Source organism: Elgaria multicarinata, chromosome 18, assembly GCF_023053635.1.
Source record: "Elgaria multicarinata webbii isolate HBS135686 ecotype San Diego chromosome 18, rElgMul1.1.pri, whole genome shotgun sequence".
NCBI lineage: Eukaryota > Metazoa > Chordata > Lepidosauria > Squamata > Anguidae > Elgaria > Elgaria multicarinata.
The window spans coordinates 13,573,055-13,600,690 of record NC_086188.1 but is presented as its reverse complement, the minus strand read 5'-3'; the positions used below and the strand labels follow the sequence as shown (position 1 = coordinate 13,600,690).

General features: G+C 46.9%; 2 protein-coding genes across 2 annotated transcripts in view; both read right to left on the bottom strand.

Annotated features, from left to right (window-relative positions):
- VSIG10 (V-set and immunoglobulin domain containing 10) overlaps positions 1-27,636 on the bottom strand; it is a 497,585-nt gene that overhangs the window by 175,532 nt on the left and 294,417 nt on the right. The gene's annotated exons all lie outside the window — the stretch shown is intronic.
- KSR2 (kinase suppressor of ras 2) overlaps positions 8,734-27,636 on the bottom strand; it is a 227,243-nt gene continuing 208,340 nt past the window's right edge. Inside the window, exons 17-19 of the mRNA XM_063144251.1 lie at positions 15,918-16,049; positions 10,709-10,838; positions 8,734-8,871 (exon numbers count right to left, since the gene is read on the bottom strand). Coding sequence (XP_063000321.1) covers positions 8,734-8,871; positions 10,709-10,838; positions 15,918-16,049 — 400 coding nt within the window. The remainder of the gene's footprint in view (positions 8,872-10,708; positions 10,839-15,917; positions 16,050-27,636) is intronic.

The window sequence follows — 27,636 nt, the reverse complement described above, 5'->3', positions numbered from 1 at the left end:
CCCTGGTCACTGAGGATGTTAAAGGGCATGCTCCTGGTGATTCCACATGGACCTATGGCCCCTCTGGACTCCACCAGGGGAACAGACTTTCGTGTAGAAGGAATCCTCTGCCCCTGAAGGTCAGGCATGTGCCAACACTTTGATGCTTCTGGCACCTCCTGAAAACCGCTCAGGAAGCCTTCCTCAACTGACCAGCCATGGGATTTTACTGGTATTCTGTTTTAAAATGAACAGTTTTAAGATGCTGCTTTCATCTTTTTACCTTTTGTACTGTTTTATTTCTTATGTTCCCTACTCCGGAATCTAGTTTAGATAAGGAGCGGTGTATAAATATTGTAAATGAATAAATAAGTCTGCCCGGTTTTTGTAAGGCCTTTGTATCTTGCTGAAGCAACAGTTTCCCTTCAGAGGGCGAGAACTGCTCAGCCAGCTCAGATTGCTCTGTCCATGGTCCTGAGAGACTATACCACATTTCTGCTAGAGCAGGGATACAGAAACCTTTTTTTGGCCCAATCCCATTTTGGAGAAACTCTCAGGAGCCACATTCCAGTGGTGGAGGGGAGCTGAAGGCTAATAATAATAATAATAATAATAACAACAACAACAACAACAACAATAATGTATTTTAGCTTAAAGCTCTTACTGCCAGTAACTAAGCATCAGGAGATGCTTTTCAACCTTTGAGAATGTGTAAAGCACTGCACAAAAGCCCGTAAGACCACAAAATGATCAGTGCTTCAGTGAAAGGGGGTGGAGCTAGAGTAAAAGGGCGGGGCCATCTGGAGAACTCTGACAGGCTGGAATGATAGCACAGGTGGGCCAGATTTGGGACCTGGGCCGGATATTCTCCCCCCCCCCCCAGCTAGATCCTGCTGTACCTGCTGAACTTTACCTTACCTGCTGTGACGCTGCCATACCTGAACTGACTTTGTTCTGTTGTTACCGTGCCCTGCCAGTAGGTGCCACTGTTCCAGATTGCTTCCCCTGAGCTTAGAACCACCTTAACCCTCTCTCCCGCTCAGAGACACCAGGGCCGGGGTAAGCACTGAATCCAGTCCACTCTAAGACCTCACCGTAACCAAATTTTAACGAGGCAGAAACAGGGGCATTAATTCTCCAAGTACCACGCAATCGGAATTGCCTCTGGTCTGTTGGGAGCCTGGGGAGCCGATGCTTTCTATGGCTCCAACAAGCAGAATGGATTGTGCCAAACTAGAAAGAAAGACGTGCACATTTTGCGCCACTGATGCAGGGGGGCCGAACACAGCTTTTCTCAGTGCAGAATTTAGGTCCCGCACCCCCGTTCCATCCCGGCTCTGGCAAAAAAGGGTGCAACCACACACCCGTTCATCGCAAGTGCGCTTAAACGATGGGATGATCAGCCACGTTTACGATGGCAGCAAGTTCTGATTGCGAACACACAGCCTTGATAAGCCTCATCATGCTGGTCAGCCTCAGAAACACACCATCCTGCTGGAACTAAAGGCCCCGCCGGGGATCCACACGGACACCAATCTCCATTTGTCAATTAGCCTTTTATAGGATTGAGAAGGGAGTTCAAAAAGCCCTCTGCCACTTCCACATTTTGCTTCCTGAATATAAAGTGTGGACAATAAAGGGTCCAGAATCCAGAGGGAACAAGCCCTGCTGGAATCCAACAAATTTATTCATCTCGGCAAGGAATGTTTAGGAGAAATATAGGCTGCCCTGGCCACCTAATGTTATTTTTGAAGTTATGGGATACCTATGTGTAAAAATGGGTGCACAGGCATAGTGCACACAGGAAATGAAATACATACAGACAGCCAACTGTGGATAGGGTGTCCAGATGCAATGAGGATAGGATTCATAGAATCGTAGAATAGTAGAGTTGAAAAGGGCCTATAAGGCTATCGAGTCCAACCCCCTGCTCAATGCAGGAATCCACCTCAAAGCATCCCAGACAGATGGCTATCCAGCTGCCTCTTGAAGGCCTTTAGTGTGGGAGAGGCCACGACCTCCCTAGGGAATTGGTTCCATTGTCGTACTGCTCTAACAGTCAGGAAGTTTTTCCTGATGTCCAGCCAGAATTTGGCTTCCTGTAATTCTGCATCCTGCACTCTGGGATGATTGAGAAGGGATCCTGGCCCTCTTCTGAGTGACAAACTTTCAAGTTCCATTTGTCCCATATACGGGAGTTTTTGTAAATTCTTATCAAAACTGAACTGAAAAATATCCCCACACATCCCTGCTACCGGAAGCATAGCAGAGACCAGCCAGCCAGGTACGGAATGGAAACTTCACAAAACGTGAAGTCCTTCTCCAGCTTCATTGGCTGCCAGTCCAGGTCCAGGCCCGATTCAAAGTGCTGGTACTAAACATTTAAAGCCCTAAACGGCTTGGGGCCAGGTTATCTGAAGGAACGCCTCCTCCCATATGTACCTGCCCGGACCCTAAGGTCATCCTTAGGGGTCCTTCTCCGCGAGCCTCTGCCAAAGGAAGTGAGGCAGGTGGCTACCAGGAGGAGGGCCTTCTCTGCTGTGGCACCCCGGCTGTGGAATAAACTCCCTAAGGAGGTTCGCTTGGCACCTACATTATATGCTTTTAGATGCCAGGTGAAGACCTTTTTATTCTCCCAGCATTTTAACAGTCTATAAATAAATTTTAACTTGGTGTTTTAAATCTGCAATTTTGCATTGCTGCTGTTTTTATCTGGTTGAGCTTTTATATTGTATTTCATATTATGGTTTTATACTGTTGTTTTATACTTTGAATGGTTTTAATTTTTGTGAACCGCCCAGAGAGCTCCAGCTATTGGGCGGTATAGAAATGTAATAAATAAATAAAATAAATAAATGATGCCCTGTTAAGCATGTTGCTAGTTCTGGGGGAGAAAAGTAGATTCGCTGAAATAAGAGTAGTACCAGCCTGATGTCCAGTCAGAATCTGGCTTCCGGCAACTTGAGCCCATTATTCCGTGTCCTGCACTCTGGGATGATGGAGAAATGATCCTGGAGATCTCTTCTCCATCATCAGAGATCTCCATCATCAGAGATCCCCTGATCATCCTCGTTGCCCTCCTCTGAATCCCCTCCAGCTTGTCCGCAGCCTTCTTGAAATGTGTCCACAGCTGTGCTCCAGATGAGGACTCTCTAATCTTCCATCAATGGGGCCTTTAGAGCCACCATTTACACAACAGGGAAAGTACATAATATTGGAGCCTCCGTTGTTGCACGGATGAGGGCGGACGGGCTCGTGATGTTGTTGGATGTGGCATGCAGTGTCAGGGAGAGTGACTGATGAATCGGATTCGGGTGAGTCCATCCATCGCTAGTGGCAGCAGTTCCAGGCAGGACCTTTTTGTAGTCCTAGCTGGAGATAGCGGGAATTGAACCTGGGGCCTCCTTCATTCAAAGCAGGTGCTTTACCACTCAGCCACCATAAACTGATCCGTGAAAGTGGCATTCCAGTGCCACCGTTTCCCATCAAGAGACAACTACCGTAGAGGCCTCTTTTACACCTCTAACCTTGCAGAAATGGCTATTTATGGCAGCGGCGGTGCGCAGGATCAGATCTGCACACTTTCGGGAGCCCAGCGTTTACAGGCAGTGGGGAGCGCTCTCAGACCATGCAATGAGCCATCTGTGGGTGAGCAGCAGTGGCAAAGCCACCAGGGTCCGTCACTCCGGGACCCTGGTAAGACCATCTATCCTTATTTGGGCTGGCTGTGAACAATCAGCCTGTTGGGGAAAAAAGTGTCCTGCTAACCTCAAGAGGTTTTGCAGCACCCACTGTCTCCTCAGTCCGGGGCTCAAACAGGCTTACATCGGCACGAGTACGTGTGGACCGTGCACATTAGGTGTGGTCGGCCCGTTCTCAAATCTCTGGCATCTGGCAAAGCAATGATGGATGGATGAGGACCTGACCAGCTATCCAAGCAGCTGAAGTGTTGTCTACGGCATGTATAACCCGGAGAGAAGAAGGAACAGAGAAAGGGAGGAAGGCTGGGATGCTAGAAAAACCAGGCACCGAAAGGACGAGCGCAACCGCATGGGTTGAGCTGAGAATCAGGCATTCATGAACGGGATGTGTTAATCCCTTAGAATTTCTTGGATGCTCATATCAGGGCTCTGCTTCCAGGGACTGCACCCCACGCCTCCATGCCACCTAGGTGGTCAGATGTGAGGAAGCACAGGGCTCCTGCACCTTTGCTAAAGGCTCAGGGGTCCTGTGCTGCTTTTGCATCCATCTACCCTGGCCCCATCTCCATGTTGGACACAGTTGAAATCCCCTCCAGGCAGGCAACGGAACAGGGAATACCAGCAGCATTTATCCTCAAAGGAGCAAAATAAAACCAGGAAACAGATAGATAAAATAAAACCCACGTTGGCTTCTAGGAAGCATTGACCTTCCGACAAAGCTTTCCGTCGGAATCAATGGGAAAGTATTGAAGGCCCGCTGCCACCCACACGACTTCTGTGTTGTTTGCAGCCAGAGGGCGGGTGGAGGACCAGCGTGGCAGGGCTGTTCGACATTTCTTGAGACTGTTTTCCAACCTGCTCGCCATCCGCGCCCCGGATCCGTCAAGATCCCCAAGAGGGAGAGTGGTGCCCCTCTTGCAACGGGGTTTTTTGCATCCATTCTGGAGATTGGAGCATCTCTTCGTCTCCCATGTTTGCTGTGCCCCCTCTGGCCTTCCACGGAGCAAGGAGGGAGGGAGGGAGGGAGGAGGGTTTGAGGAGAGGAAGAAAGCTGTAAGAAAGGCACCATCCCTTTGAGTCATCTGTCACAGCCTGGGGGGGAAAAAACAGAGATGAGGAAGTTGAAAAAGGAGGCAGGGGAATCATTTTTTGGAGATAGAGCTCAGTACCTTGGATAGCTTCTTTAGAGTCCTGGTTGGTTCAGTTTGAAACCAAGAATGAATTCACAGCCCCACCAAAATTGGAGCCACCAGCCCTCAATGCCTCCAGCTATTGTCATACAAATGTCAAACAGGAAATAAATTAACACTGCAGGTCTATGCACAGTTATTCAGAAGTAAGACCCACTGTGTTCAATGAGGCTTACTCCCAAATAAGTATGCATAGGATTGCAGCTTAGCAGAATGTTTTTGCAGTGTGTGTGTGTGTGTGTGTGTGTGCGCATGTGTTTTATCGAGTTTTATTTTGTTTTAAACCCTGCAACATTTTATGCTACGCTTATTATGCTATCACCTTTTACGCCATTAAGTCTTCGTTTGTGAACCACCCAGAGAGCTGCAGCGCCGGGTTTTTATAGAAATATAAGAATCAATCAAACAAACGCAATAAATAAAAAGTTCCGCTGAAGAATCCATGTCCAATTCTGCTAGCCCCACTGTTCATCCAAGCAGAAAATCGAGCGTGAGCAAATTTGGGAGGGCATTTTTAATAGGTGCAGGTCCTGCATGAAGCACCCACCCCCAGCTCTAAACACACCAAGGCACAGAAATGGCTTGCAATGTTCGCTCCAGCTGTGAGCAGACAGTTGGCTTAGCAACAGGGAGATAGTGATTTGGGGACAGCCTCAAATTTATACCCTAGGGAGATCTGTAAACACTCAGAGCAGCAAAGAGCAACGGCCCGCCTCAGCTTGCATTTCCAAAAGGAGAATTTTTATTATTGGTCCTTGAGTCTTCTGCTAAGCTCTTAGCCCTTGACCTAAATCCATGCCCATGCCGACACTCAAGACTTAATTGGAGCCAAATCTCTGCTTTGGCACTGGTTCAAGAGGCCTGGCTCTGCTATACAACATGACAATGTTTATAGGAAAGAGTGAGCGAGCATGTGCAGAGTGTATTTCCCGGTTGTCGCGGGATTGTAATTCCGGAACGCGTTCCCCGGACACGTTCACCTAGTGCTCACCCGACTTTCTTCTCGGCACCAGGAGAAAGCTGTTGTATTCTCCTAAGCCTGTGATGGGATATGATGATTAAAGGTGTTGCTGGGACTCAGAAATATGAGTTTGAAGCCCAGGGAGGGTGCGTTGTAATGCTCACCTCAAATACAAGGTGAACGTTACAATCTCCACATTCTTCCACAACTCAGACTTTTGCAGGAAAATAGCTCAGCTAATTCTGAGCCAATCTGATTTGAGCATTGGGGTGTTGGAGGAATCTGGTTATGGGGGTAGAGGGGTGGGGTGGGGGAGCTCTATGAATTTTCCTTGGCCTACCCTCCCCAGATGCTGATCCATTTCCTGCTCAGTGACCCGACTCGGTCAGCAGTGGGCCAGTGAGCTCACTTTCTGCTTTTCAAAATTTGTGCAAATTACAGTCCTTTGGCTTCAATTTCAATACACCTCTATTTGCACTCATCGTGGCTGAAAACCCACTCCCCACAACTGGGGTCCATGGAAAACCTGTGGCTTGGCTCACAAATGCAAGCCAAGTTGAGCGGGTAGCAGAAGTCCGTCAAGCCCAATAATAGCCAGATTTTCGAGCATGGGTGCAACTTATCATGGAATCATAGAATAGTAGGGTTGGAAGGCCATCGAATCCAACCCCCTGCTCAATGCAGGAATCCACCTTAAAGCATCCCTGACAGATGGCTGTCCAGCTGCCTCTTGAAGGCCTCTAGTGTGGGAGAGCCCACCACCTCCCTAGGTAACTGGTTCCATTGTTGTACTGCTCTAACAGTCAGGAAGTTTTTCCTGATGCCCAGCTGGTATCTGGCTTCCTGTAACTTGAGCCCATTATTCCGTGTCCTGAACTCTGGGAGGATCAAGAAGAGATCCTGGCCCTCCTTTGTGTGACAACCTTTTAAGTATTTGAAGAGTGCTATCATGTCTCCCCTCGATCTTCTCTTCTCCAGGCTAAACATTGCCCAGTTCTTTCAGTCTCTCCTCACTAACAATCACTAACTGTTCTGGAATTATTTGTGACAGTTACCTGTCATTAGATTATAATCCAGATGCGAAGGTTGTAAGAAGAGCTCTGAGGATGTTGTTGATGTTTAAACTGAATGTAAGCAGCTTTTGACAATGACCATTGTCAGAAACAAAGGAACAGACATCTCTTAAGTAAATTAACTCATAATAAATCATATTTCTCTTGCCACTGACTGACTGTAGCCAGTTCCTGTATAGCCCTGATTAGGGAATGAGGTTCTAGGGCAGAAAATATAGTTTTGGGTAGGCCGGAAAGATTGAGCTTCTCTTCTTTCTATAGATCTCATTTTTAAAAAAGCGTTACTGAGTTGTTGTTTTTTAGTGAAGATGAATACCAACTGTGAAATAACTGAGTAATATGTAATAAATTCTACCCATCGCAATTGTCCTGTGCAAAATCCTTCTGTACAGGATCTGACATTCTGGGGCTTATTTGGTGAGCATCAAATGGTCCTGGGTGTTGCAAAGACTGACTGACCAGTTGTGTAGTGGTAAATTTTTGAAGTTCTCTAAGGAGAGTCCAAAGCCACAGGGAAATGTGTTGAGGCATATCAACGAACAATTTCTAGCGGTTTTCTTCTCCACCACTAACAGGCTTTTTCCATTTTCTTTTCTTTCATTCATTTTTTTTTAAAGCTAATGGGTCTTAATTGCCCATTCAAGATCAAGCCATCCCCAAATACTTGGCTTTACAACAGGGATAGATCACAATGATATTATCGATGCTGGGAAAATCTATTTCCTCTCCAGATACCATGAAGATTGTAACTAAGCTCAGAGGGGATTGCTAAACTTTGAAAAATGGCAAGTAAGGCGAGACATGATAGAGGTATACACAATCATGCATGGTGTGGAGAATGTGGATAGGAGGATATTTTCCCCCCCTCTGTCATGACTAGAACCCAATGGGGTCATCCCATGAAACTGATTGGTGGGAGACCCAAGACAAATAAAAGGAAGGACTTCTTCACACAGTGCAGAGTTATACTATGCAATTCACTACCATAAGATGTAGTGATGGCCACCAAGATGGACGACTTTAAAAGGGTGGGGGTTAGATACATTCCTACTAGTCCTAATGGCTCTATGCTACCTCCAGAATCAGACACAATATGCCTCTGTACACCAGTTGCTGGGGAACATGGGCGGGAGGGTGCTGATACACTGTCTTGCTCGTAGGTCCCTGGTCGACAGCTGGTTGGGCCATTGTGTGAACAGAATGCTGGACTAGATGGACTCTTGGTCTGATCAAGTACCGCTCTTCTTACATTCCTATGGAACTAGGACGTCTGCAGGGAGTGGCAGCTGATGTCATTGACCCTAATTGAAAAGTCCTGGCGTTTCGACACTGACAGCCCTGGTTCTGCTACACCACCACAACTGACACAAATGGAAAGAGATAGTTTGGCATTTGACCCATGCATGGATTAAGGCTGGCAGTGTGGAATAAAGCCGGCAAATCAAGGGATGTAGGGCGGTGGTGGTGGTGAAGGAGGGAACATATTGGTGCACCGAAGACTCAGGACCTGCCTGTGCTTCTCTGCCTCTCCTCCAAACCTGCTTGAGTGCTGCAGTGCCAGGCTGACACACAGGCAGCAATAATGATCAGCTAGCCAATGCCAGATTCATGCAAGAGACCCAGCCAGGGCAACTCTCACGAGCACTGCAGATGGCAGGTGAGGAATGCACACCTTCCCACCACTCCACTGCTGCAGTTCAGAAGGGCTCTCCCTGCTGGTTCTCTGGATCTGAATGTACATGGTTCTTACAGCTGTGTGCAAATGTCTGTGGATCAGGGCCCCAAGGCCAGCCGTGGTGACAAGGCTGGGATGGGGGAGAGCGTCCGTCTTACTCTGCTGACTTCCAGAAGTGGCCGGGGTGGGAAAGACGTCGGTTCCGCTTTGGCAGTTTTTCCAGCATCTCCATCAGCTTGGTGAAGGTCGGCCGTTCCTCCTGCTCATAGGCCCAGCAAAAGAGAAGGATGTCCTGCAAGGCAACAAGAAGAATCAGGGCCATCCATCACCATAGCTGAAAGACCAGCTTCATTAGGCTCCTTCTTTCCTTGAACTGCTACCAGTTGGTCCTTATCTGGTCATATTTAACTTCCAAGAATTAGTTTCTGAGTTTGCCTTTTTCCTCTTCCTTCTCCTTCCCTTTTTCCTCTTGTGTCATGTCCTTTATTTTTACTTTTTTTATTTCTTAATTAATGTTTTTATTATTGTGTAGTTCTTGTTACAAGGGTCAACTAATGCATTGTGTATGTACATTTGGAGTCAATATATACTTAATTACTTAATTATTTAAGCCTGGATATAAAATATTTAACATTGATTAGTTAATTTGATTTCATTTAAATTCCATTCAATTCCGTTCATGGCCTTTAGTTAGTAAACCTGTCAGGACACGGTCTGATTATGTGTAGGCCACTGGGAAGCCCTTTCGGCTGAACAGTAGGCTTATCAACACTAAGCAGGATATTCCACTATGAAAGTGGTACAAAAGCGGTACATAAAAGGTAGGATCTACACTACTGCTTTATGGCAGTATTGAAGTGCACTGACAACTGTTGGGACCCATGACACATACAATAGACCACTTTCATAGTGTTATATCCTGTTTGGTGTAGATGTGTCATGGGCCCCAACAGTTGTCAGTGCACTTCAGTACCACTATAAAGCAGTCGTGTGGCTCCTGCCTTTTATATACCGCTTTCATACCACTTTCATAGTGGAATATCCTGCTTGGTGTAGATGGGCCCAGTGGGATAAAACATTTTGCATACACACATACATGTTCTACAAGTTCTAAAAGTCACCCCTAATCCTTTCAAGACGGATTGATAGTTGTAGGGATGGGCAAACGAGCCATGTTTAAATTTGTCAAGGTTCTCCAAACATCAGCACGCTCCCCGTCTCACTTCAATTTGTGTTCATGTTTGCAATTGCTGTTTCCTTTGGCACGGATGGGGGAAATTGCAGAAAACAAACAACTATTGAGCAAAGACACCCAAATTCGTGCAACTTTCTAAAAGGGCACAAATTTTCTCCATAGACCAAAGGATGGGTGATTTAAGATTGGTGTGTTTTGAAAAAATTGTGCATGTTGAAGAATTTGTACATGTTGTGGAATCTGCGCATTTTGACAAAGTTGTGAATTTTTTAAGTACAGGTTTTGTAAACGCAAATGTGGGAATTTGTGGATACTTTCAGAGAAAATGAACTCCTGGTCGTGTTCAGAATCGTGAATGGGGCATTTTTCAGCAGTTTCCGAATCAAAACAAAATTCTCATACATCCCTAGAGTCTTGCGCTCTCCTGGAAGGACCATGATCAGATGAAGGAGAACAGAGCACAATGCCTTTCCTACACCTACCCTGTCTCTGTTTATTACCCCCCCTCCCCTCTTGTTGACATTTAGATTGTAACCCCTTTGGTGCAGCGATCTGTTTTTCACCACAAAGCACCATGTGCACTGATGGTGGTGCTGCATACAGAACAAGCATAAGCTTATTCATAATACTTTCATCCTACTTTCCCTCCAACTAGCTCAGGAGGGCAAACCCAATCTGCAGCCTCCTATTCTGAAAAAGACACACAACAACCCCCGAGATAGTGGATTGTCCAAAGGTCACCCAGGAAGCTTTGTGTCAAAGAAAGGATTTCAATCCAAGCTTCACCAGTTTAAATCCAACCCTCTTGCCATCTCATCCCATGTCCCTGTGTCATTGAGATGAGCAAATGTTAACATTTTCCAAGTTTTCTCTCTCTTCCTCCCTCCTCTCTCTCTCTTCCCGTCCTGGGCCCCTGCAGCCAAAAGCCACCTACTGAGATCTCCTTCCCCATGCCAATCTGGCTGAGGTTCGGCTTCATCCCTCGGCCCACTTGCCAAATTATTGCCTCGGCTGGTTGGGTCTTGAACGGCCACTCCCGAGCATGGAGCTCATACCAGATGGTACTGTGGAGACAAAAGCGGTGCAAGGAATGAAAACACACGCAGAGAGAGAAACGTATCATTTCTTAGCCACTTCTGAAGAGCTCAGGCATGGGGTAGCACTACTTTATTATTTCCATTTACAACTCACCTATTAACCTCATCACCTAGGTAGCATTCATCCACGTAGGGCACAATCCTACACAGGTTGACAAAGAAAAAAGGCCTACAACTCCCAGCATTCCCTAGCCATGCTGTCTTAAAAAAGGTCTTAAAAAAGGCCTACAACTCCCAGCATTCCCTAGCCATGCTGTCTTAGGCATGAAACTGGCCTTCATACTGGTTTCACTCCGGGGATGCCAGGGACTGGTAAAGGTGCAACCAAAATGACAAAGGATTCGGAGCAAATTCTCTACAAGGTTAAAACAGGTGTGGGCAACTTGCCACCCAACAGCCACAGGAGGCCATCAGCCAAATTTCAAAAGCCCTCTGCATCCAAACTGTTCAGATGTCTGGCAAGAGTGATCTATTATTCCCCTGGAAGTCCTCTTGGCTGGAACAAAGAAAGAGAGAGAGAGAGAGAGAGAGAGAGAGAGGAGAGACTGAGGGCATGTCTAGACCTAGGGAGGGGAGCGGGAGGATCTCTCAATATAGTGATCACAAGATCCTCCCCCTCAGTCTACACATGGTGCGTGACATTCTGGGAGGAAGAGGACGCCGTGCCCGCCATTTTGTTTTTTTTGTTTTTAATCGAAAATGAGCACACGAGCGCTCCATCAAAAAGGTATGTGTTGTTGTTTTTTAAAAAAGATCCTGCTCCCCCCCACCCCTGATGGACATGTTGCTCCTGAAGAGCTCCGTGCCCCATGCCTGGTTCTCAGCTCCTTGCGAGGAGCCAGGAAGAAACCAGGATGGCTGCCCACACATATCGTGGTCTCGGGACGATAGCGAGACTGCGGGAAAAGTCGGGATTACAGCCGTCCCAGCTATCCCGGGGAAAAGGAGGAATCATCCCTCCCTGCCCCCGCGAACTCCTGTGCGTCATGTGGATGCACAGGGATGATCCCGGGGCGATCCCTGGAATATCGCCTGGTCTAGACATGCCCTAAGTGAGAGGGGGTGATTAAGAGAGAGAGAGAGAGAGAGAGAGAGAGAGAGGGAGAAAGTGAGACTAAAAGAGAGAGAGAAAGGAGAGACTAAGAGAGGGAGGGGGTGATTAAGGGAAAGAGAAAGAGAGAGAGAAAGCGTGACTAAGAGAGAGAAGAGGTGACTAAGGGAGGGAGGGAGAGAGAAGACATGACTAAGAGAGAAATAGGGTGAGAGAGGGGGACTAAGAGTATGTGGGAGACAGGGTGATGAAGAGAGAGAGGGTGGTTGACTAAGAGAGGGGTTTCTGAGAGAGAGAAAGAGAGAGAGAGAGAAGAGGTTGAGAGAGAGAGAGAGAGAGAGAAGGGGTTGACAGAGAGAGAGAGAGAGAAGGGGTTGACTGAAAAAGAGAGAGAGAGAGAGAAGGGGTTGACTGAGAGAGAGAAAGAGAGAGAGAAGGGGTTGACTGAAAAAGAGAGAGAGAGAGAGAGAGAGAGAGAGAAGGGGTTGACTGAAAGAGAGAGAGAGAGAGAGAGAAGGGGTTGACTGAAAGAGAGAGAAAGAGAGAGAGAGAGAGAAGGGGTTGACTGAAAAAGAGAGAGAGAGAGAGAGAGAAGGGGTTGACTGAAAGAGAGAGAGAGGGAAAGAGAGAGAGAAAGAGAGAGAGAGAAGGGGTTGACTGAAAAAGAGAGAGAGAGAGAGAAAGAGAGAGGGGGGTTGACTGAAAGAGAGAGAGAGAGAAGGGGTTGACTGAAAGAGAGAGAGAGAGAGAGAAGGGGTTGACTGAAAGAGAGAGAGAGAGAGAGAGAGAGACAGAGGCAGAGGTGGAGGTGGCAGAATCAGAGAGAAGAGGGGAGGAATAGCCTTTCCCACTTGTACCTTTAATCCTGTCCAGCAGTAGCATTGGAATGCAGCCACGAAAAACAGTGTGTGTGTGTGTGTGTGTGTGTGTGTGTGTGTGTGTGTGTGTTTTCATCACCCCTGGGTTAAGAAAAGCAGAGATGGCTAAGGGAGAACGTGATTGAGGTTTGTTAAATTACAAATGGGGCTTGCCACAAAATGTTGCATTGTGGACCCTTCCTGTTCGGTGCCCTCCTCCGGGACATTCTGTTCCATCCCCACAACGGACAGTTTGTATTCTGGGACCACGAAGCGTGCTCAGTCATCACTGGCCCGTTCCCCCAATATGGATTTTGCAAACTGCAAGACTGTTGATACTTTCCTCTTGTGCATGGATGGAGTTATTATGGTTATATAAGGGCCGGCAGTCAAGAGTCGGCTATTTGCATGTGTGTGTGGCGTGGCGCTGCCTCTAAACATAGAGCCATCTGCATAATAAAAGTATTACATAAAGAAGAAAAGCTGCCTTTTACAACTGAAGGGTCAACATAGGTAGAAATGTTCTCAGTAGGAGAAACAATGGGGATTATGACCTTTGTTAAGAGAAACGCTTGTTAGAAGCAAGTCCCTCAAAGGAAATAAGCATTCTCCATTCCGCGCTATCTGTAAGAGAGAAAATAACCCCTCCTGGATCTGCGGATGGAAAACATATGCAGACGCAAACAAGTTAATTGGGACTGGCTGCAGGCATCAGAAAGCAGAGGCGGCTGAAAGGGCGGAAAGAAAAATGAGAGGTTTATTCTCCCCTATAGCTTGTCTCAAGACGTTCCATGGAAGACACCTCCTCTCCTGCATTCCAAAGAGGGACAGTTGTGGGTGGAATGGGCGAATGAGTGACGTTTCAGCCTGCCGAGGATCTCCGAACATCAGCTCACTCCTCGATTCATGCTCACTGTTCAATTCGCGCAAACGGGGAAATTACGCAAAACAAACAGCGAGCGAACGTGGAAGTGGCACAAAAACCCTCCAAAACGGCTGCACGTTTCCAAAGCCGTGCCCATTTTCTCCCGTAGACCGAAGCGTGGGCGATCGGAAAAATGTCCACGTTTTTAAAATCTGCGCAAAATCGAACGGGGGGGGGGGGCGGATTGGTGCAAGCTGAACGCGAGCACACGCTCGAGAATTTGCTAACGTTTTCAGCGGGGGCGTTCTGCTCATGTGCACCTTCAGAGTTGCAAACAAGTCATGCTCGCATGTTTTGTGAGCAGAAATGAAATCCCTGTAATAGCTGTGGGCATCTTTTCTACATCAGAGGGAGAGGTGAGGCAGGGAGACCCCCTCTGTCGTCCTGGTTGGGACAAGCTACCATTCGTTGGCTCTTCCTCTCTTGGATTTTTCTCCATCAGTGAGAGGGACAGGTGAGTCAGCAAGGACCCATCCATCAGTTGGGATCAGCTGCCGTTTGTTGTCTCATCCTCTCCTGGACTTTTCTTCATCAGTTGGCTTTTGTACATGGAATGGGAAGGGGCGCCATCTTGTCCTTCACCTCACACAGCAAAAGGTCTTGGGCCGCCATTGCCTGAGAGCCTCCAGGCCAGGGGGCGGGGCTTGTGGAGGCAAGTTGACGTGGTCTCCATTGGCCAGATGAGTCCTGCATACCGGAGGTTCCATGACTCTGTTGTCCATCCCACCATAGAATCGACAGACAATGTACACCCAGCATGGAATCAGACAATCGTGAAGTGTGTGAAAATAGTCAGAACACCCATCTTAAAGCCAGGTCGTTTTATGCAATTTTTAAATAGCTAGTATTTTTCAATACAAACTTTTAAATTAAAAAAAAAAAAACTTTGCCTGGGCTTCGTCTGATAAAAAAATCCCCATAATTACTTTCCCACCCACCCCGCCCCGCCTCCACCTTTTGGTTAAAGTTATACTTAAAGCAAGCACTGGGTTTAATTGCTGTATTTTGGGGGGATGAAAAGACACCATCAGATAAGAACTCAGTAGAAGCGAATCACTTCAAGGTTCCCATCACGGTGGCGTGCAAGAAAAAGAAATTAATCTGTTAGATAAAAACTATAGTTGGCCATGTGCCTGAGCAAAGATATCATCAGAGGGCAGTGGGAACACTTTTTCAAAAAGGGCTGGGTTTTCTTCCTTTGCTATGGAGTACGGCAATTTATCGGACGGATGAGAAATACATTAGGGGAGGCAGCAGTTAGATGAGCATTCAGTTTTCCACTGTAGTTCCTAAACCTTTTTCTTCTATTGAAGAGATTCTCCCTCTATGTAAGACTCAACAGCCTATCCCTCACTCTGTCCTGCTCCTAGGTTTGAGGGCACTTGCTCAGAGTACAGGGTGGCTTGCCTACTTGACAGTCCCATGACCAGGGGCGGCCTTAGGGGTGGGCAAGCTGAGCAGGCACCTGGAGCATGGGCTGAGGAGGGTGCCAAGCTGAGCTGAGACATGGACCCAGCTGAGCTCAATGCTAAGGGGTTTCAAAGCAAGTTGATGTTCTGTATAACACTGAAGAATTGCAATTCTACTTTCTACACATTTTCCAGGGAAGATGCCCACTCTGAAGATGTGTCAAGCAGGCTTATGACCGGCCCAGGCCAAACAGCCCTGCAAAGCAGACCATGGTTGGGCGTGGCACCAAGGCCACTCTCCATCCAGGGTTCTATTTATCCTAGGGCCATCCCTGCCCAGAACTTCAGCATACGTACAATATAACTGACCCCAACCCCTTCACAAGGAATTAGCGTCACTGCAGAAGTCCGTAACGGTCTGGTTTGGTATGTGAATCTTCAATCGCATTATGACTTGAGCATCATTCCCCCAAGACACTCTTCTCAGGCTCAGACTGCGAAATGCGATGCCACACATCTCTTAGGGCCAGCCACGACGTTTTGTAGGCACCTGCCCCACAAGACATTCAGTGACGGAGAATGGCGAGGCAAATCGCACAAACACACACACACACACACACACACACACACACCAACGTGTGATTCTGCTTTAAATCCATTTGCCAGCAACACGAGCCGGGAGGAAATACCCAGAAAAAGGCAAGCGTTTTTGCCCAGAGTTCCGTGAAAAAACTGTCTGAGCGGATATAAGGAAGTGTGCTCATTTCTCCATTTCATCCCCACCCGCCTTAAAAGGAAACCTACCCAAATGCAAAGACATCAGAGTGCTTGGAAAAAGGCAGCTTGTCTTCTTCCGTGACGGGCGACAGCTGGTGGATGATCTCCGGGGCCAAGTGACACAACCAGCCATTCTGGATCCGCAGTTTGTTCTCTCGCCTGCAGGGAAAAGGTACAACCTGTACTCTGTACTCTGTACAGCACCATGTACACTGATGGTGCTATATAAATAAATAATAATAATAATAATAACCTATCAGCGAGCCTGTGCTGACCATGGCATTTTCATACCTGAAGCAAACGGACCATTAAATGGGTCTTCCCACTGCTCCCTGGTCCCAGTTCGAGACTGGCACTCTCCTTTTTGTTCATTTTGGGTGTTTATGTGGCGTGCAGAAATAGAAAGTGGAGGCAGAAGAATGGGTCTCTGCGACGCCACCACCTCACACACAAGGCTTTGACGCGCACGCCTCCCTCAGGCTAAGCACCACCACTTAAATACCCGAGGAAGGAGCAAAAAGAAAAATATAACCTTTCCCTTATAGCAGAGGGAAAAGGTATGGAGATTTGGAAAAAACGCTTTTCTGTGAATATAGCAGGCTGAAGGTTTAATGTAAGGTGTTTATTTATGAACTAATAGAGCAGGAGACACAGCCAAACTGACACGTGGTTTTATGGTAGCAAAATAAAGAAAATGTTTATTGCAGTTTACAGTTCCTTTGAATTATATTCCAATCCTGCTCATTCTTAATAATACTGGTAGTAACCAATCTAATAATAACAATCTTTTCTCCCTACGATCTTATTTTCACTCACTCTTCACACAACTCCTGAAAAGAAAACACACAGCTAAACACATCTACCCTCCAAACCCAATCACCAACCAAACCCCTCAGACCACTCCTCCCCCATATATAGACTCCTCCCCCTTTTCACAAAATCACCAGCCACGCCCACTCAGTCCAATATTCCGCACTTTCTAAACATACTCAACCAGACATACCTAAGGGAATACAAATGTGGGTAATGTCACAGTCTCCCTTCTGCAATCTGCTGTCTGGAGCAGAGTTTTGTGTTTCCTCGACAGAAATTGGCTCAGGTGTTGTCTGCTGTTTTAGCTGGTCTGACAAAAGGCAGTCCAGAGCTGGGACCCATCAAGAACAGGGATCAGGGGGTCTGGAAACAAAGCCCTATGAAGAGAGACTGGAAGAACTGGGCATGTTTAGCCTGGAGAAGAGAAGATTGAGGGGAGACATGATAGCACTCTTCATATACTTAAAAGGTTGTCACACAGAGGAGGGCCAGGATCTCTTCTCGATCCTCCCAGAGTGCAGGACACGGAATAACGGGCTCAAGTTAAAGGAAGCCAGATTCCAGCTGGACATCAAGAAAAACTTCCTGACTGTTAGAGCAGTACAACAATGGAACCAGTGACCTAGGGAGGTTGTGGGCTCTCCCACACTAGAGGCTTTCAAGAGGCAGCTGGACAACCATCTGTCAGGGATGCTTTAGGGTGGATTCCTGCATTGAGCAGGGGGTTGGACTCGATGGCCTTGTAGGCCCCTTCCAACTCTGCTATTCTATGATTCTATATTTCACACCTATCTTCCCTGAAATGCTAGGTACCTCCTTTTCTTCTGTGGATCAGTTTTTGATTTATTATTAATGCGGTGCATTTAGAGCCATCTTTGCAATGAGGCAAAAGGAACGATCTGGACTCACGTGCCACCGATCTTCCCCAAGGCAAAGCAAGAAACACAAATTCTCCTGTCTGAAGCTCTTTCCACATAAGCTCATGTCAAACAGGAGGCAACCTGTAGTTCAGGCTGATGGAATGAGATCCAAATCAAAGCATAAATCTCCACCAGGATTTCTTTCAACATCTTCTCAGGCACAGCAAAGGGATGAGATGAGAAACACCACCCAAATGCTCTAGGTCAGCCTTCCTCAACCTGGGGCGCTCCAGATGTGTTGGACTGCATTTCCCAGAATGCCCCAGCTGGGGTATTCTGGGAGTTGTAGTCCAACACATCTGGAGTGCCCCAGGTTGAGGAAGGCTGCTCTAGGTGGTTTGAAAATGCCACCCCATGTTCTCGGCAATGCCCTTGACATATATGAAATACCAAGCCGGACCATGGGTCCATTTTCCTCAGCAATGTCTACTCTCTGACTGACAGTGGTGCTCCAAGTTCATAGAAAGAGGAAGTGGTCTTTCCAGGCCTTGGAAATAGAAACTGAGTCCTTTTGTTCTAGTGGAAAGCCCATGTCATCATGAGTACTCATAGTCTGAGGGGAAAACCTGCTGTTCCTTGTCTCCCGCTATGTCAGTCCTTCAGAAGGAGGGCTGACATTCCTTTCTTTCAACGCAAGGGATTACTTTCGGCCCTCACTTCCTCACACCTGTCAATGCTGAACGACATTCGCTTCTTCCCCTCAGGCCTCAAACCCACCTCCTTCCCTCTTCCCCCACATTTTAGAACCCAGCTTTTCCTAGGGTCACTTCTTTTCCTCCTCCATCACCACCTCAGAGTGTTCGCCACTGCCTCTACCACCATCACAAAGCCCAAGGCCTTCCCTCTGTCCCCCGTTTTTGTGTTTTCCTCCCTGCGTGGCACAGAGTTCTGTGGGAGTTGTAATTCCCCAATGTGCTCAGGCTCCTGGCCAGGGTGGGGAAACATACTCTTTGGCTATTAAAGCTCAAGCTTTGAACTTTTAGGGTTTTTTTCCTGCACGTCTACACTGCTCAAGCTTCAGTTTAAAACAAAAATCAGCAAAATTAGTCTGGTAGATCTCGAGAAATGTATGCACTTTTGTAAGCAGTTAACTCCATTTCAAAACTAGAAGGAGTGTGCATTTCAAACTATAACTGAATTTCAGTTCACAGGGTGGTTTGGGAGTGTGAAAAAATGCAAACGGGATGAATTTCTACCCTATCTCTAGATCTACAGTCCCTCCCCTCATGTAGAGCAATATGAGGAGCCAGGCCTGGCCAAAAACATGCTGCTTCCTAAATTGGAGCATCAAAGGACATCCTCTCCCAACCAAAGCCACCACTTGGCAAAAGCCAGTCTCATTACATTAAATCCCATCTTCGTCTTACTTCCTCGTTTGATGGGCAGTAGTGTCCAAGAGACAGGATTTTAAGAATCATGATCGTCCTGGGAGAATGCCACCCTGGAGTGGTGGCCACATTCTGCCACGTGAAGCAGTTTGCTTCACTTTGTTGCATGGTAGAACCAGCCCCCTGTGAGTAGCTGGTGGGGCAGCATCAGATCTTGGACCTAGGAGCTCTTCCGTGGCTTTGCCATGCTTGGGGGAGTCTCAACCAATGGAGGCTGGAGGTTCCAATTTCACCGGGGCTGTGAATCCGTTCTGGGTTTCCATCAGAATGTCAAAGTAGCTATCCAAGGTGCTGAATGAACCCTATCCCCCCCCCAAAAAAATAGGTTCAGCACTTTGGGCAGCTCCTTTAGTGGTCTGGATGATTCGGATTGAAACCCGGCATGGATTTACAGCTCTACCAAAAATGAAGCCACTGGTCTCGGCATTAGGCCCTTGTAGGGCAACTCCACTGCCGCTGTGCTTTGAGGGTCAAAGGAAGACATGAATGCCAATCTCCCACCAGGGGATCTCGTTGCTTTGTGGCCACATGTAAGGCTCTTAATTGCGAGCTGCTGTTAAATTAATCACCAAGGTCAGTTAAGAAGTGCAAGGTTACGTCCCCTTCCTGCAATTGAGTTTAGTGCTCCCAAGACTCACCCACTTATGCCAGACAGGAGACAAAAGGACAAGCCATGCTCCTTGTATGCGCAGACATGTATAATGCCCACTCCCCTTGGGACGTAGATGTGACTGGTATCTGCAAAAAATACTAGCCTCATAAAATCTACTGCTTCCACAGAATCAGATCTTATTAATCTCCTCTCTGCCAGTTTAATTGTTGCCTGTTGTCCCTTGAAGAAACTCATCTTTTAAACTCCCCCCTTCTTAGGCATTTTCTCCATCATCAGCATATTTCTGCATATTTTGTACCGCACAGCCCGGTTGTGTATAGCCCCAGGCGTACTTATTTATTTAGAAAATTTCTCCCTGCCTCTCATCTCAAAGAGTATTCAAAGCCAACTTGCATCTTGTCACATTTCATGAGCAGGAAGCAAGTTCCTAGTCCCCATGCCGGTGCAGAAAAGGCTAACGTTCACAGCCACCAAATGGTTGGAAGTCAGAGATCCGTGGGTAGGTTACACCAAAACCCAAGAATGAATCCCGCCAAACAAGCACATTTACGAATCAGTTCATAAGTTAGTCGAAGTGCATAATGTCAGATTCAGAAAACAGGGGAAGCCCTGTACGAAGCTTTGGGACATAATTCTTCATGAGGCGTGTTGGCTTGTTATAAAAATGGCTGCTAACTCACAACTACAAAGCCTCTGATGCAGTGCGACTGCAATAGAAGAGACATCTAAGAGGTTAGTAAGTATAAAAATAGAAAGTAGGATGATGCACAAGGGACCAGTCAAATGCTGAGAGATGAGGGGGTTTGTTGACATGCACCAGGGAAGAATCTGCCATTGAATAATAATAATAATAATAATAATAATAATAATAATAATAATAATAATTTTATTTCTTACCCACTTCTCCCTTTGGATTGAGGCAGGGAACAACATTTGTACAGGAATCAACACATCTTAAAAATTCTTGATTTTACATTGTCTGGGTAGGCCTGCCGGAAAAGGCAAGTCTTCAAAACTGCCTTAAAATCACAGAGAGGGTTAATTTTACAACTCTCCTCCGGTAGGCCATTCCACAATCCAGGGATGGCAGAAGAAAAGGTCCTCTGGGAAACGGATGTCAGCCTAGTTTTGGCTGACTGAAGTAAGTTCGCCCCAGAGGACCTGAGTGTGTGGGGCGGACTATATGGGACCATTGACATATCAGAGTTGCTCTCTGTGATCTGGGCCTGCTGCTGCAACTAGGGATGAATGGACTCACTCAAGCCTGCACTCGGCAGGTGCACACAGAATCAGAGCGGCCACTCGCCCCATACACTGGGCTGTGTGAACTCTGGAGGGCTCAGCAAGCCCCACAAGCCACCAGGTCCTCAATGTGAGCTGCCATTTTTACACAAGATGGGGGCTCTGTAATTTCCGTATATTTAGTGTCGGGCAAAATGGCAGCCATGCAGGGCCATTTCCGCAACATTACAGGCGTGGAGGGCCCCTTTATGCCTCTGAAATGGCCCTTTACGGACGCCATTTTGCACAACTTCAAATATACAAAAATTACGGAGACCCCATCTTGCACAAAAATGATGGCTCACCGTATGGAATGGGTGGCTGCAGGGTGTTCCCAGACCACACGGTATTCGACGAGGGTGCCTGTGAATGCCTTGCAGCCTGGTGAGCAGCGGCCAGGCAGGTGGGAGTCTGCCAGACTCCTGGACCTAGTTGGGTGCTTACAACATTCCTAGATGCAACAGAGACATTTAGAGACAAAGAGCTGGACAACATGGTCCATGCAAAGTTTTGAACTGCAACCTAGGAAGGGTGCAAAACGCAGAAATCCCTCCAACTTCGGTACGAGTTCTAACAAACAACCATGATCAGAAAACCTCATGAGAAGTAAAGCTGTTCTGCTCATGAGACCTATGTCTGCAGGGGGGAAATGAAAAAAAAATCTAGTAGATTCACATAGGAAGATGCCGTTACATGAAATCATTAGTCTATCTACCTCAGGGCTATTTGCTCTGACCAGAAGCGCCTCTCCAGGGCTTTTCAAACAAAGCCCTTATAAGCCAGCTTACCTGAAATAACCATAAAGAAAACCACAAGGTCAATAAAACCACCATTTTAAAAAGCCAATCTAAAACAGTTCTCTCGGATATGGGAGAAAGCACATCTTTAATAAAGACAAAAACTGGATGGCACATCCAGGTCTCCCGCTTGCAACTTTTATTTTATTTATTTATTTATTTATTACCTTTTTTATACTGCCCAATAGCCGAGGCTCTCCAGGCAGTTCACAATTAAAATTATGTGCACAACCTTACTGTGCTTACTCAGAAGTAAGTCTCACTGATTTCAGTGTGATTAGCTTCCAAGAACGCATCCTTAGGATAGCAGCTTGAACACGTCAACTGTCAAGGATATAGGGTTGGAAATCCATGTTCCTGGAAGCCTTTCTTCCACATCTTACAGCTACAAACAAGCTATGGCTCCATATATAATGCCTGCCTATAGGATCATCATCATCATCATCATCATCATCATCATCATCATCATCTAGGATACAAAAATGAAAATTTTTGAGGCCCAGCATTGGGCAAAAGGCGGGATACTACTACTACTACTACTACTACTACTAATAATAATAATAAGGCATAAAATGATGGTATGGGGTCTCACCATTTTTCTACAGTTAGATTTTCATTCTTAATTGTGTTATTTGTTGGCTTTATATCAGGAAGTTGGATATTCAGCACTGCAGCTCAAGTGCTATGAATAAACCCAATTCCTTTTCAGTCTGGGAAGGGATTGAGCTGCTTGGATGTTCACCAGCCGTAAACATCTTTACTAACACGGAAGAGCGTTCCTTGAACGATTAATGAGAGTCACATCTGCTCTCTGGCAGGCCTGGAGGCCTCTCCGAGAGAGACAAAGCCAGCCTTCTAAGCGCCTCTTTAAATGCTGACGAAACCTTTGAGAACAAGAACTGCGGCCTGCTCCTCTATTGCGCAATGTCCCAGTCTGGGGCAATGAAGCACAAAAGATTTGGGGTCACCCTGCTTGCTTTTGGGTGTCGAAAGCCGCAGGAGCCAATGAGAAGGTTCTTTGGTAATTGGATTTGTTCAAGACCTCCGAGGCTCAGGAATTAATTGAGAAGTGACGGGAGACATAATAAGAAGCCCAAGAAACCACAGAAATTCCCGGTTTTACTGTAGCAATAAGGCCCAGCTTAGGTCAATTTGCTGAGGACAAGATGGCGCCTTCCTTGTTCTACATACAGAAGGCAACCTCCTGGCAGTTGAAGCTTCCTCCAGTCCTGGCAATGGGACAGGGTCCTCCACCCCATTTGAGGGCAGCAGCCAATGCCAGCTCCAGGTAACTAAGGGCCTTTGGGCAAGCAGCCTCATTGGGTCTCCTCCCTCATTGAATCGTCCTTCTCACCACCATTGACACCAGCGGCTTTTGCTCCTCGTCATTCCCATCATTGCTATGACTTCCTCGCTTGGCAGGCAGAGACCTACTGCTCCTCCTTCTCACCAACAGTGCCTGGGTCAGAGCAAGAGGCAAGTTACGACAGTGAGGAAGAGGAGGTTCTTCTCAATGGGGTGTAGGTCCTTGGTGGGTGCCCGAATACGTCGTCCCGTGATGGTGGCCCTTGCAGCAGGCTAAATTTGAGGATGCAAGGCAGTGCTTGTGCTCCGCTCTGCCCTCTAATCAATCACCACTCTTTGCTCATCATTCGCTGCCCATGCAAGCAAATGCTGCAGCGCAACAACAGTGGCGCTAGCTTGCATCAGATGTGTTGGGCAACACATGCCTATGTGAAATGCTTAACATTGTGCCTGGCCCAGGCTGCCTGCCTGCCTGCCTGCTCTCTCCATCAAGCTCCTTTCCCAAAAGCACTGTCTCAGAGGACGGCAACAAGGGAGAGGGCCTTCTCTGTGGTGGCCCCCCAATTGTAGAATGATCTCCCTGACGAGGCTCGCCTGGTGCCAACATTGTTATCTTTTTGGCAACAGGCCAAGACTTTTCTCCCAGGCATTTAACAGCATATGCTGAGTTTATAATTGACCCCAGATCTGCTGGGAGTTTATAGTATAAACTTCTCCTGTTAACCTTCAAAGCTTTTCACGGTCTAGCTCCTTCCTATCTCTCCTCTCTCATCTCACACTATTGCCCCGCTCGTGCTCTTCGCTCCTCTGATGCCATGCTTCTTGCCTGCCCAAGGACCTCTACTTCCCTTGCTCGGCTTCATCCATTTTCTTCCGCTGCCCCTTACGCCTGGAAAGCTCTTCCAGAACACTTGAGAACTACAAACTCAATCACAGCTTTTAAAGCTCAACTAAAAACTTTTCTTTTTCCTAAAGCTTTTAAAACTTGATGTTGTGCGGACTTTATACTGTTAGTTTTACCCTACCCTGTGCCTGCTTACCCTACCCTGTGCCTGTTTGCATTCTCTTCCCCTCCTTATTGTTTTACTATGATTTTATTAGATTGTAAGCCTATGCGGCAGGGCCTTGCTATTTACTGTTTTACTCTGTACAGCACCATGTACATTGATGGTGCTATATAAATAAATAAATAAATAAATAATAATAATAATAATAATAATAATAATAATAATAATAAATGCATGTGTGTGTGTGTGTGTGTGTGTGTACATATATATGTAATTTTTTAATTTTTTGTGCTTTGATGGTTTTAAATTTTGTATATTGATTTTTAATGTTCAGTGTTTTTGATCTTTGTAAACTGCCCAGACAGCTTCAGTATATTAAATCATCATCATCATCATCATCATCATCTTCATCATCATCATCATCATCTTCATCATCATCATCTCCCAACCCTATGAAGACCACTAGGCTCAAGTTTAAGGGGACTCTGGACAAAAGCAGGCCCACTGTAGAGCCTCTATACAGTGGGTTGTGCAGGCTTACCTAGGCAGCATTGGCAGGCAACAGTAGAGCTCAGCAGCTGGGTTTAGGTGCCATTTTATTTTCCCAGAATGCCCCAGGTTGATGCTACATTGGGGGCATAGTGGGAAATTAAAAATGGTTCTAGAATCAGCCCCCTGGTGTTGTTTGGAGTATGAGGCCAGAAAAAAGAGAAAGAAAATCAAGCGAGGCCCAAGACAAGCATTATCAATGGGGTGCTGGTAACCCCACACGCAGCCCTAGCATGCCAGGTACTGGCACCACACCAGGAAGGCGGCTTTCCATCCCCACGGTTCTGTTAGCAGAAGCAAAAGCTTCCTTTCCAGTTAACACAGAAGAAGGATCCCACGTATCACAACTAATTAGTGCTTATCGCTCTTCTGGGAGAGGAACCTGCAATTTCCTCCGTAGAGGAACAACACACCCATGGAAAGGTGGGGTTTTTGATTGGAGAGCTAGTGGGGAATCTGGTGAAGGCCGGCATCATGGTGCAGCCCACAGGCGATGCAAGGCACACGGTTGTGTTAGCCTCTGCTGGGCCTGAGTCATCCTAGCGGAGGGTGGGCTGCAGCAGGACAGATGTTTGCTGAGTCATCAGGCACATTCCAGTTGGATGCTGGAGGGGCACGTTTGCTCCAGAGCAAAGGAAAGCCACCCTTGCCAGATCCTAGATCAATGATGGGCAACCTCAAGCATTCCGGGGTTCTCTACATGGCTACCGGCGCTTTTCCCTGACCGCCAATCAGTCGAAGGCATTCCACCTTTTGCACTGTTTCTTTCCCCCCATTCTAAAATTTGAAACGCCTCTCCTAAGGCTACGTTACTGGCAATAAGAGCGTTAAGCTACACTATGCTGGTATTTGGGGTATATTTGGGTCCTGCCCCCTTTTGCCTTCGGCCCCGCCCATGACTGGAATGCAACCCCCACGAGCTTCTCTGAAATGGAATTCGGCTCTTGGACAGAAAGTGGTCCTCCCCTGCCCCCCGAGGTGGAGGAAGTCCACCGTCGAGATGCAAAAATCCCTCGCCACCGACCCAAGGGCATGTTTCTGTGTCATCATCTCATCTGCCATCCATCAGCCCTGCTTTTAATGCCAAGAAATGGTAGACGGGCAGAGAGAAGCAAGTAGAACTGGACGGGAAGGTCACCTGTCTCCATCATATCCAGGTGTTGACTTAGGTCTGGTCCACAAATATGGCCTCCAGAGTAACAGAACAAGGCCCAAGAAGTAGCCTGGGAAAACTTCTATGCGAGAAATTTGGAGAGAGTATAAATAGACAACCGTCTTGGGTGGAGGGAAATGGACAAAAAAATAAAATAAACCCACTCACAGTGCAGTTAACCACTTCAACCTGACAACTGATACACCGGTGGAGAAGGAGGGAGAGAGGAATAGGCAGGCCATTATCTCTTTCTCTAATCCGGTGCCTTTGACACGCCGTAATTATGGAAAGATTAAAATATGTGATTTATCTCACAGGCGGCTTTGCAATAAAGCAATAATTAACTACGAGGAAATCTTCACAATAGCTGGGGACTTTATTTTTTTTTTTTAAAAAAAATCATTTCATTTTATTTTTTAATTTGGGACGGATCCGAAAGTACAATAAGTTACATCTAAATCAGGGACCACCGGCAGAGACGTTTGCTTGGAAACGTTCTCAGAACAAATTAATGGAGTTTCTGGGGAAGGGATGAGTGTTAGGAGGCTGAGAAGAAAGTTTGGATTCCTGAAGACAGTGCTCAGGCCTCGGACCTGAGTCCAAGCTCCCTGCCCCACCCAGCTTGCCACCGGCATGGAGAGAACCACACTGGCTGCCTCTCCAAGTTGCAAAATTAGAACATCAGAAGAGCCCTGCTGGATCAGACCAAGGGTTCATCTTGTCCAGCATTCTGGCCAACCAGCTGTCCACCAAGAACTTTTCTCCCAAGTGGCGGTGGGGTAGGGGTGAGCATGTTGAGCTGCGAAACGGTTGGATGGCAAAGGGTTCAGCAACTACTCCCTTCACTGCCCTTTTCCTTCTGATCACATTCTCTGAACTTATCAGATAAATGGAAGGGGGAGAAATCCTTCAGGGTCTCGAGGGTGGTGGCTCTGGTTTTCGGTGATGCTATGAATCCATTCTGGGTTTCAGTCTGAACCAGCCAGAAGTCAAAAGGAGCTATCCAAGACACTGAACCTATGTGATAGATAAGGCACACCATCTTGGACAGCTCCTTTAGACTTCTGGCTGGTTCAGACTGAAACCTGGAATGGATTCACAGCCCCACTGAAACCAGAGCCTCCAGCCTCCTGTGTATTGTCTGCAGCAGCAGCAGCGTGAAAGCCCAGGCTCAGAGACCAAATCCAGCCTTCCTGGGTTCCCAGATCCTCTGCTCCCTTTCCTCCAACCACCAGTTTTTTGGTGGCTTCTGAGCCTTTCTGATATTTTTTCCCCATTCTAAAAGGATGAAATGTCCCACTGGAGGCTTCATTCCTGGCAGTAAGAGCTTCAAGCTAAAATGTCCTGGTATTTTGGGCCTCAACCCTTTCTAAGTGATGGAGGAATGGGAGGAAAAAAGACAGACAGACAGACAGACAGACAGACAGACAGACAGACAGACTGACTCTTTGCACCTCCTACAGCTGCTGCATGGTGGCAGCTTGGCTTTTATTCTTAAATTAAGAAAGAGAGAGAAGCCTCTAGTATTTCAGTGTCAATTAAAGAAATACCCCCTGAGACGTTACCCACATTTCTATTCCCTTGGGTATGTCTAGGGTGAGTGTGTCTAGAGAGTGCGGAACGTTGGACTGAGTGGGTGTGGCTGGTGATGCTGTGGAAAGGGGGGAGGAGTCTATATATGGGGGAGCTGATTGGTTTGAGGGGTTCAGTTGGTGATGGGGTTTGGAGGGTAGATGTGTGTTTTCTTGTCAGGAGTTATGTGAGGAGTGAGTGAAAATAAGATCATAGGGACTAAGGATTTATTTATTTATTTATTTATTTATTTATTAATTACATTTTTATACCACCCAATAGCCGAAGCTCTCTGGATTGTTGTTATTAGATTGGTTATTACCAGTATGATTAAAAATAGGCAGGATT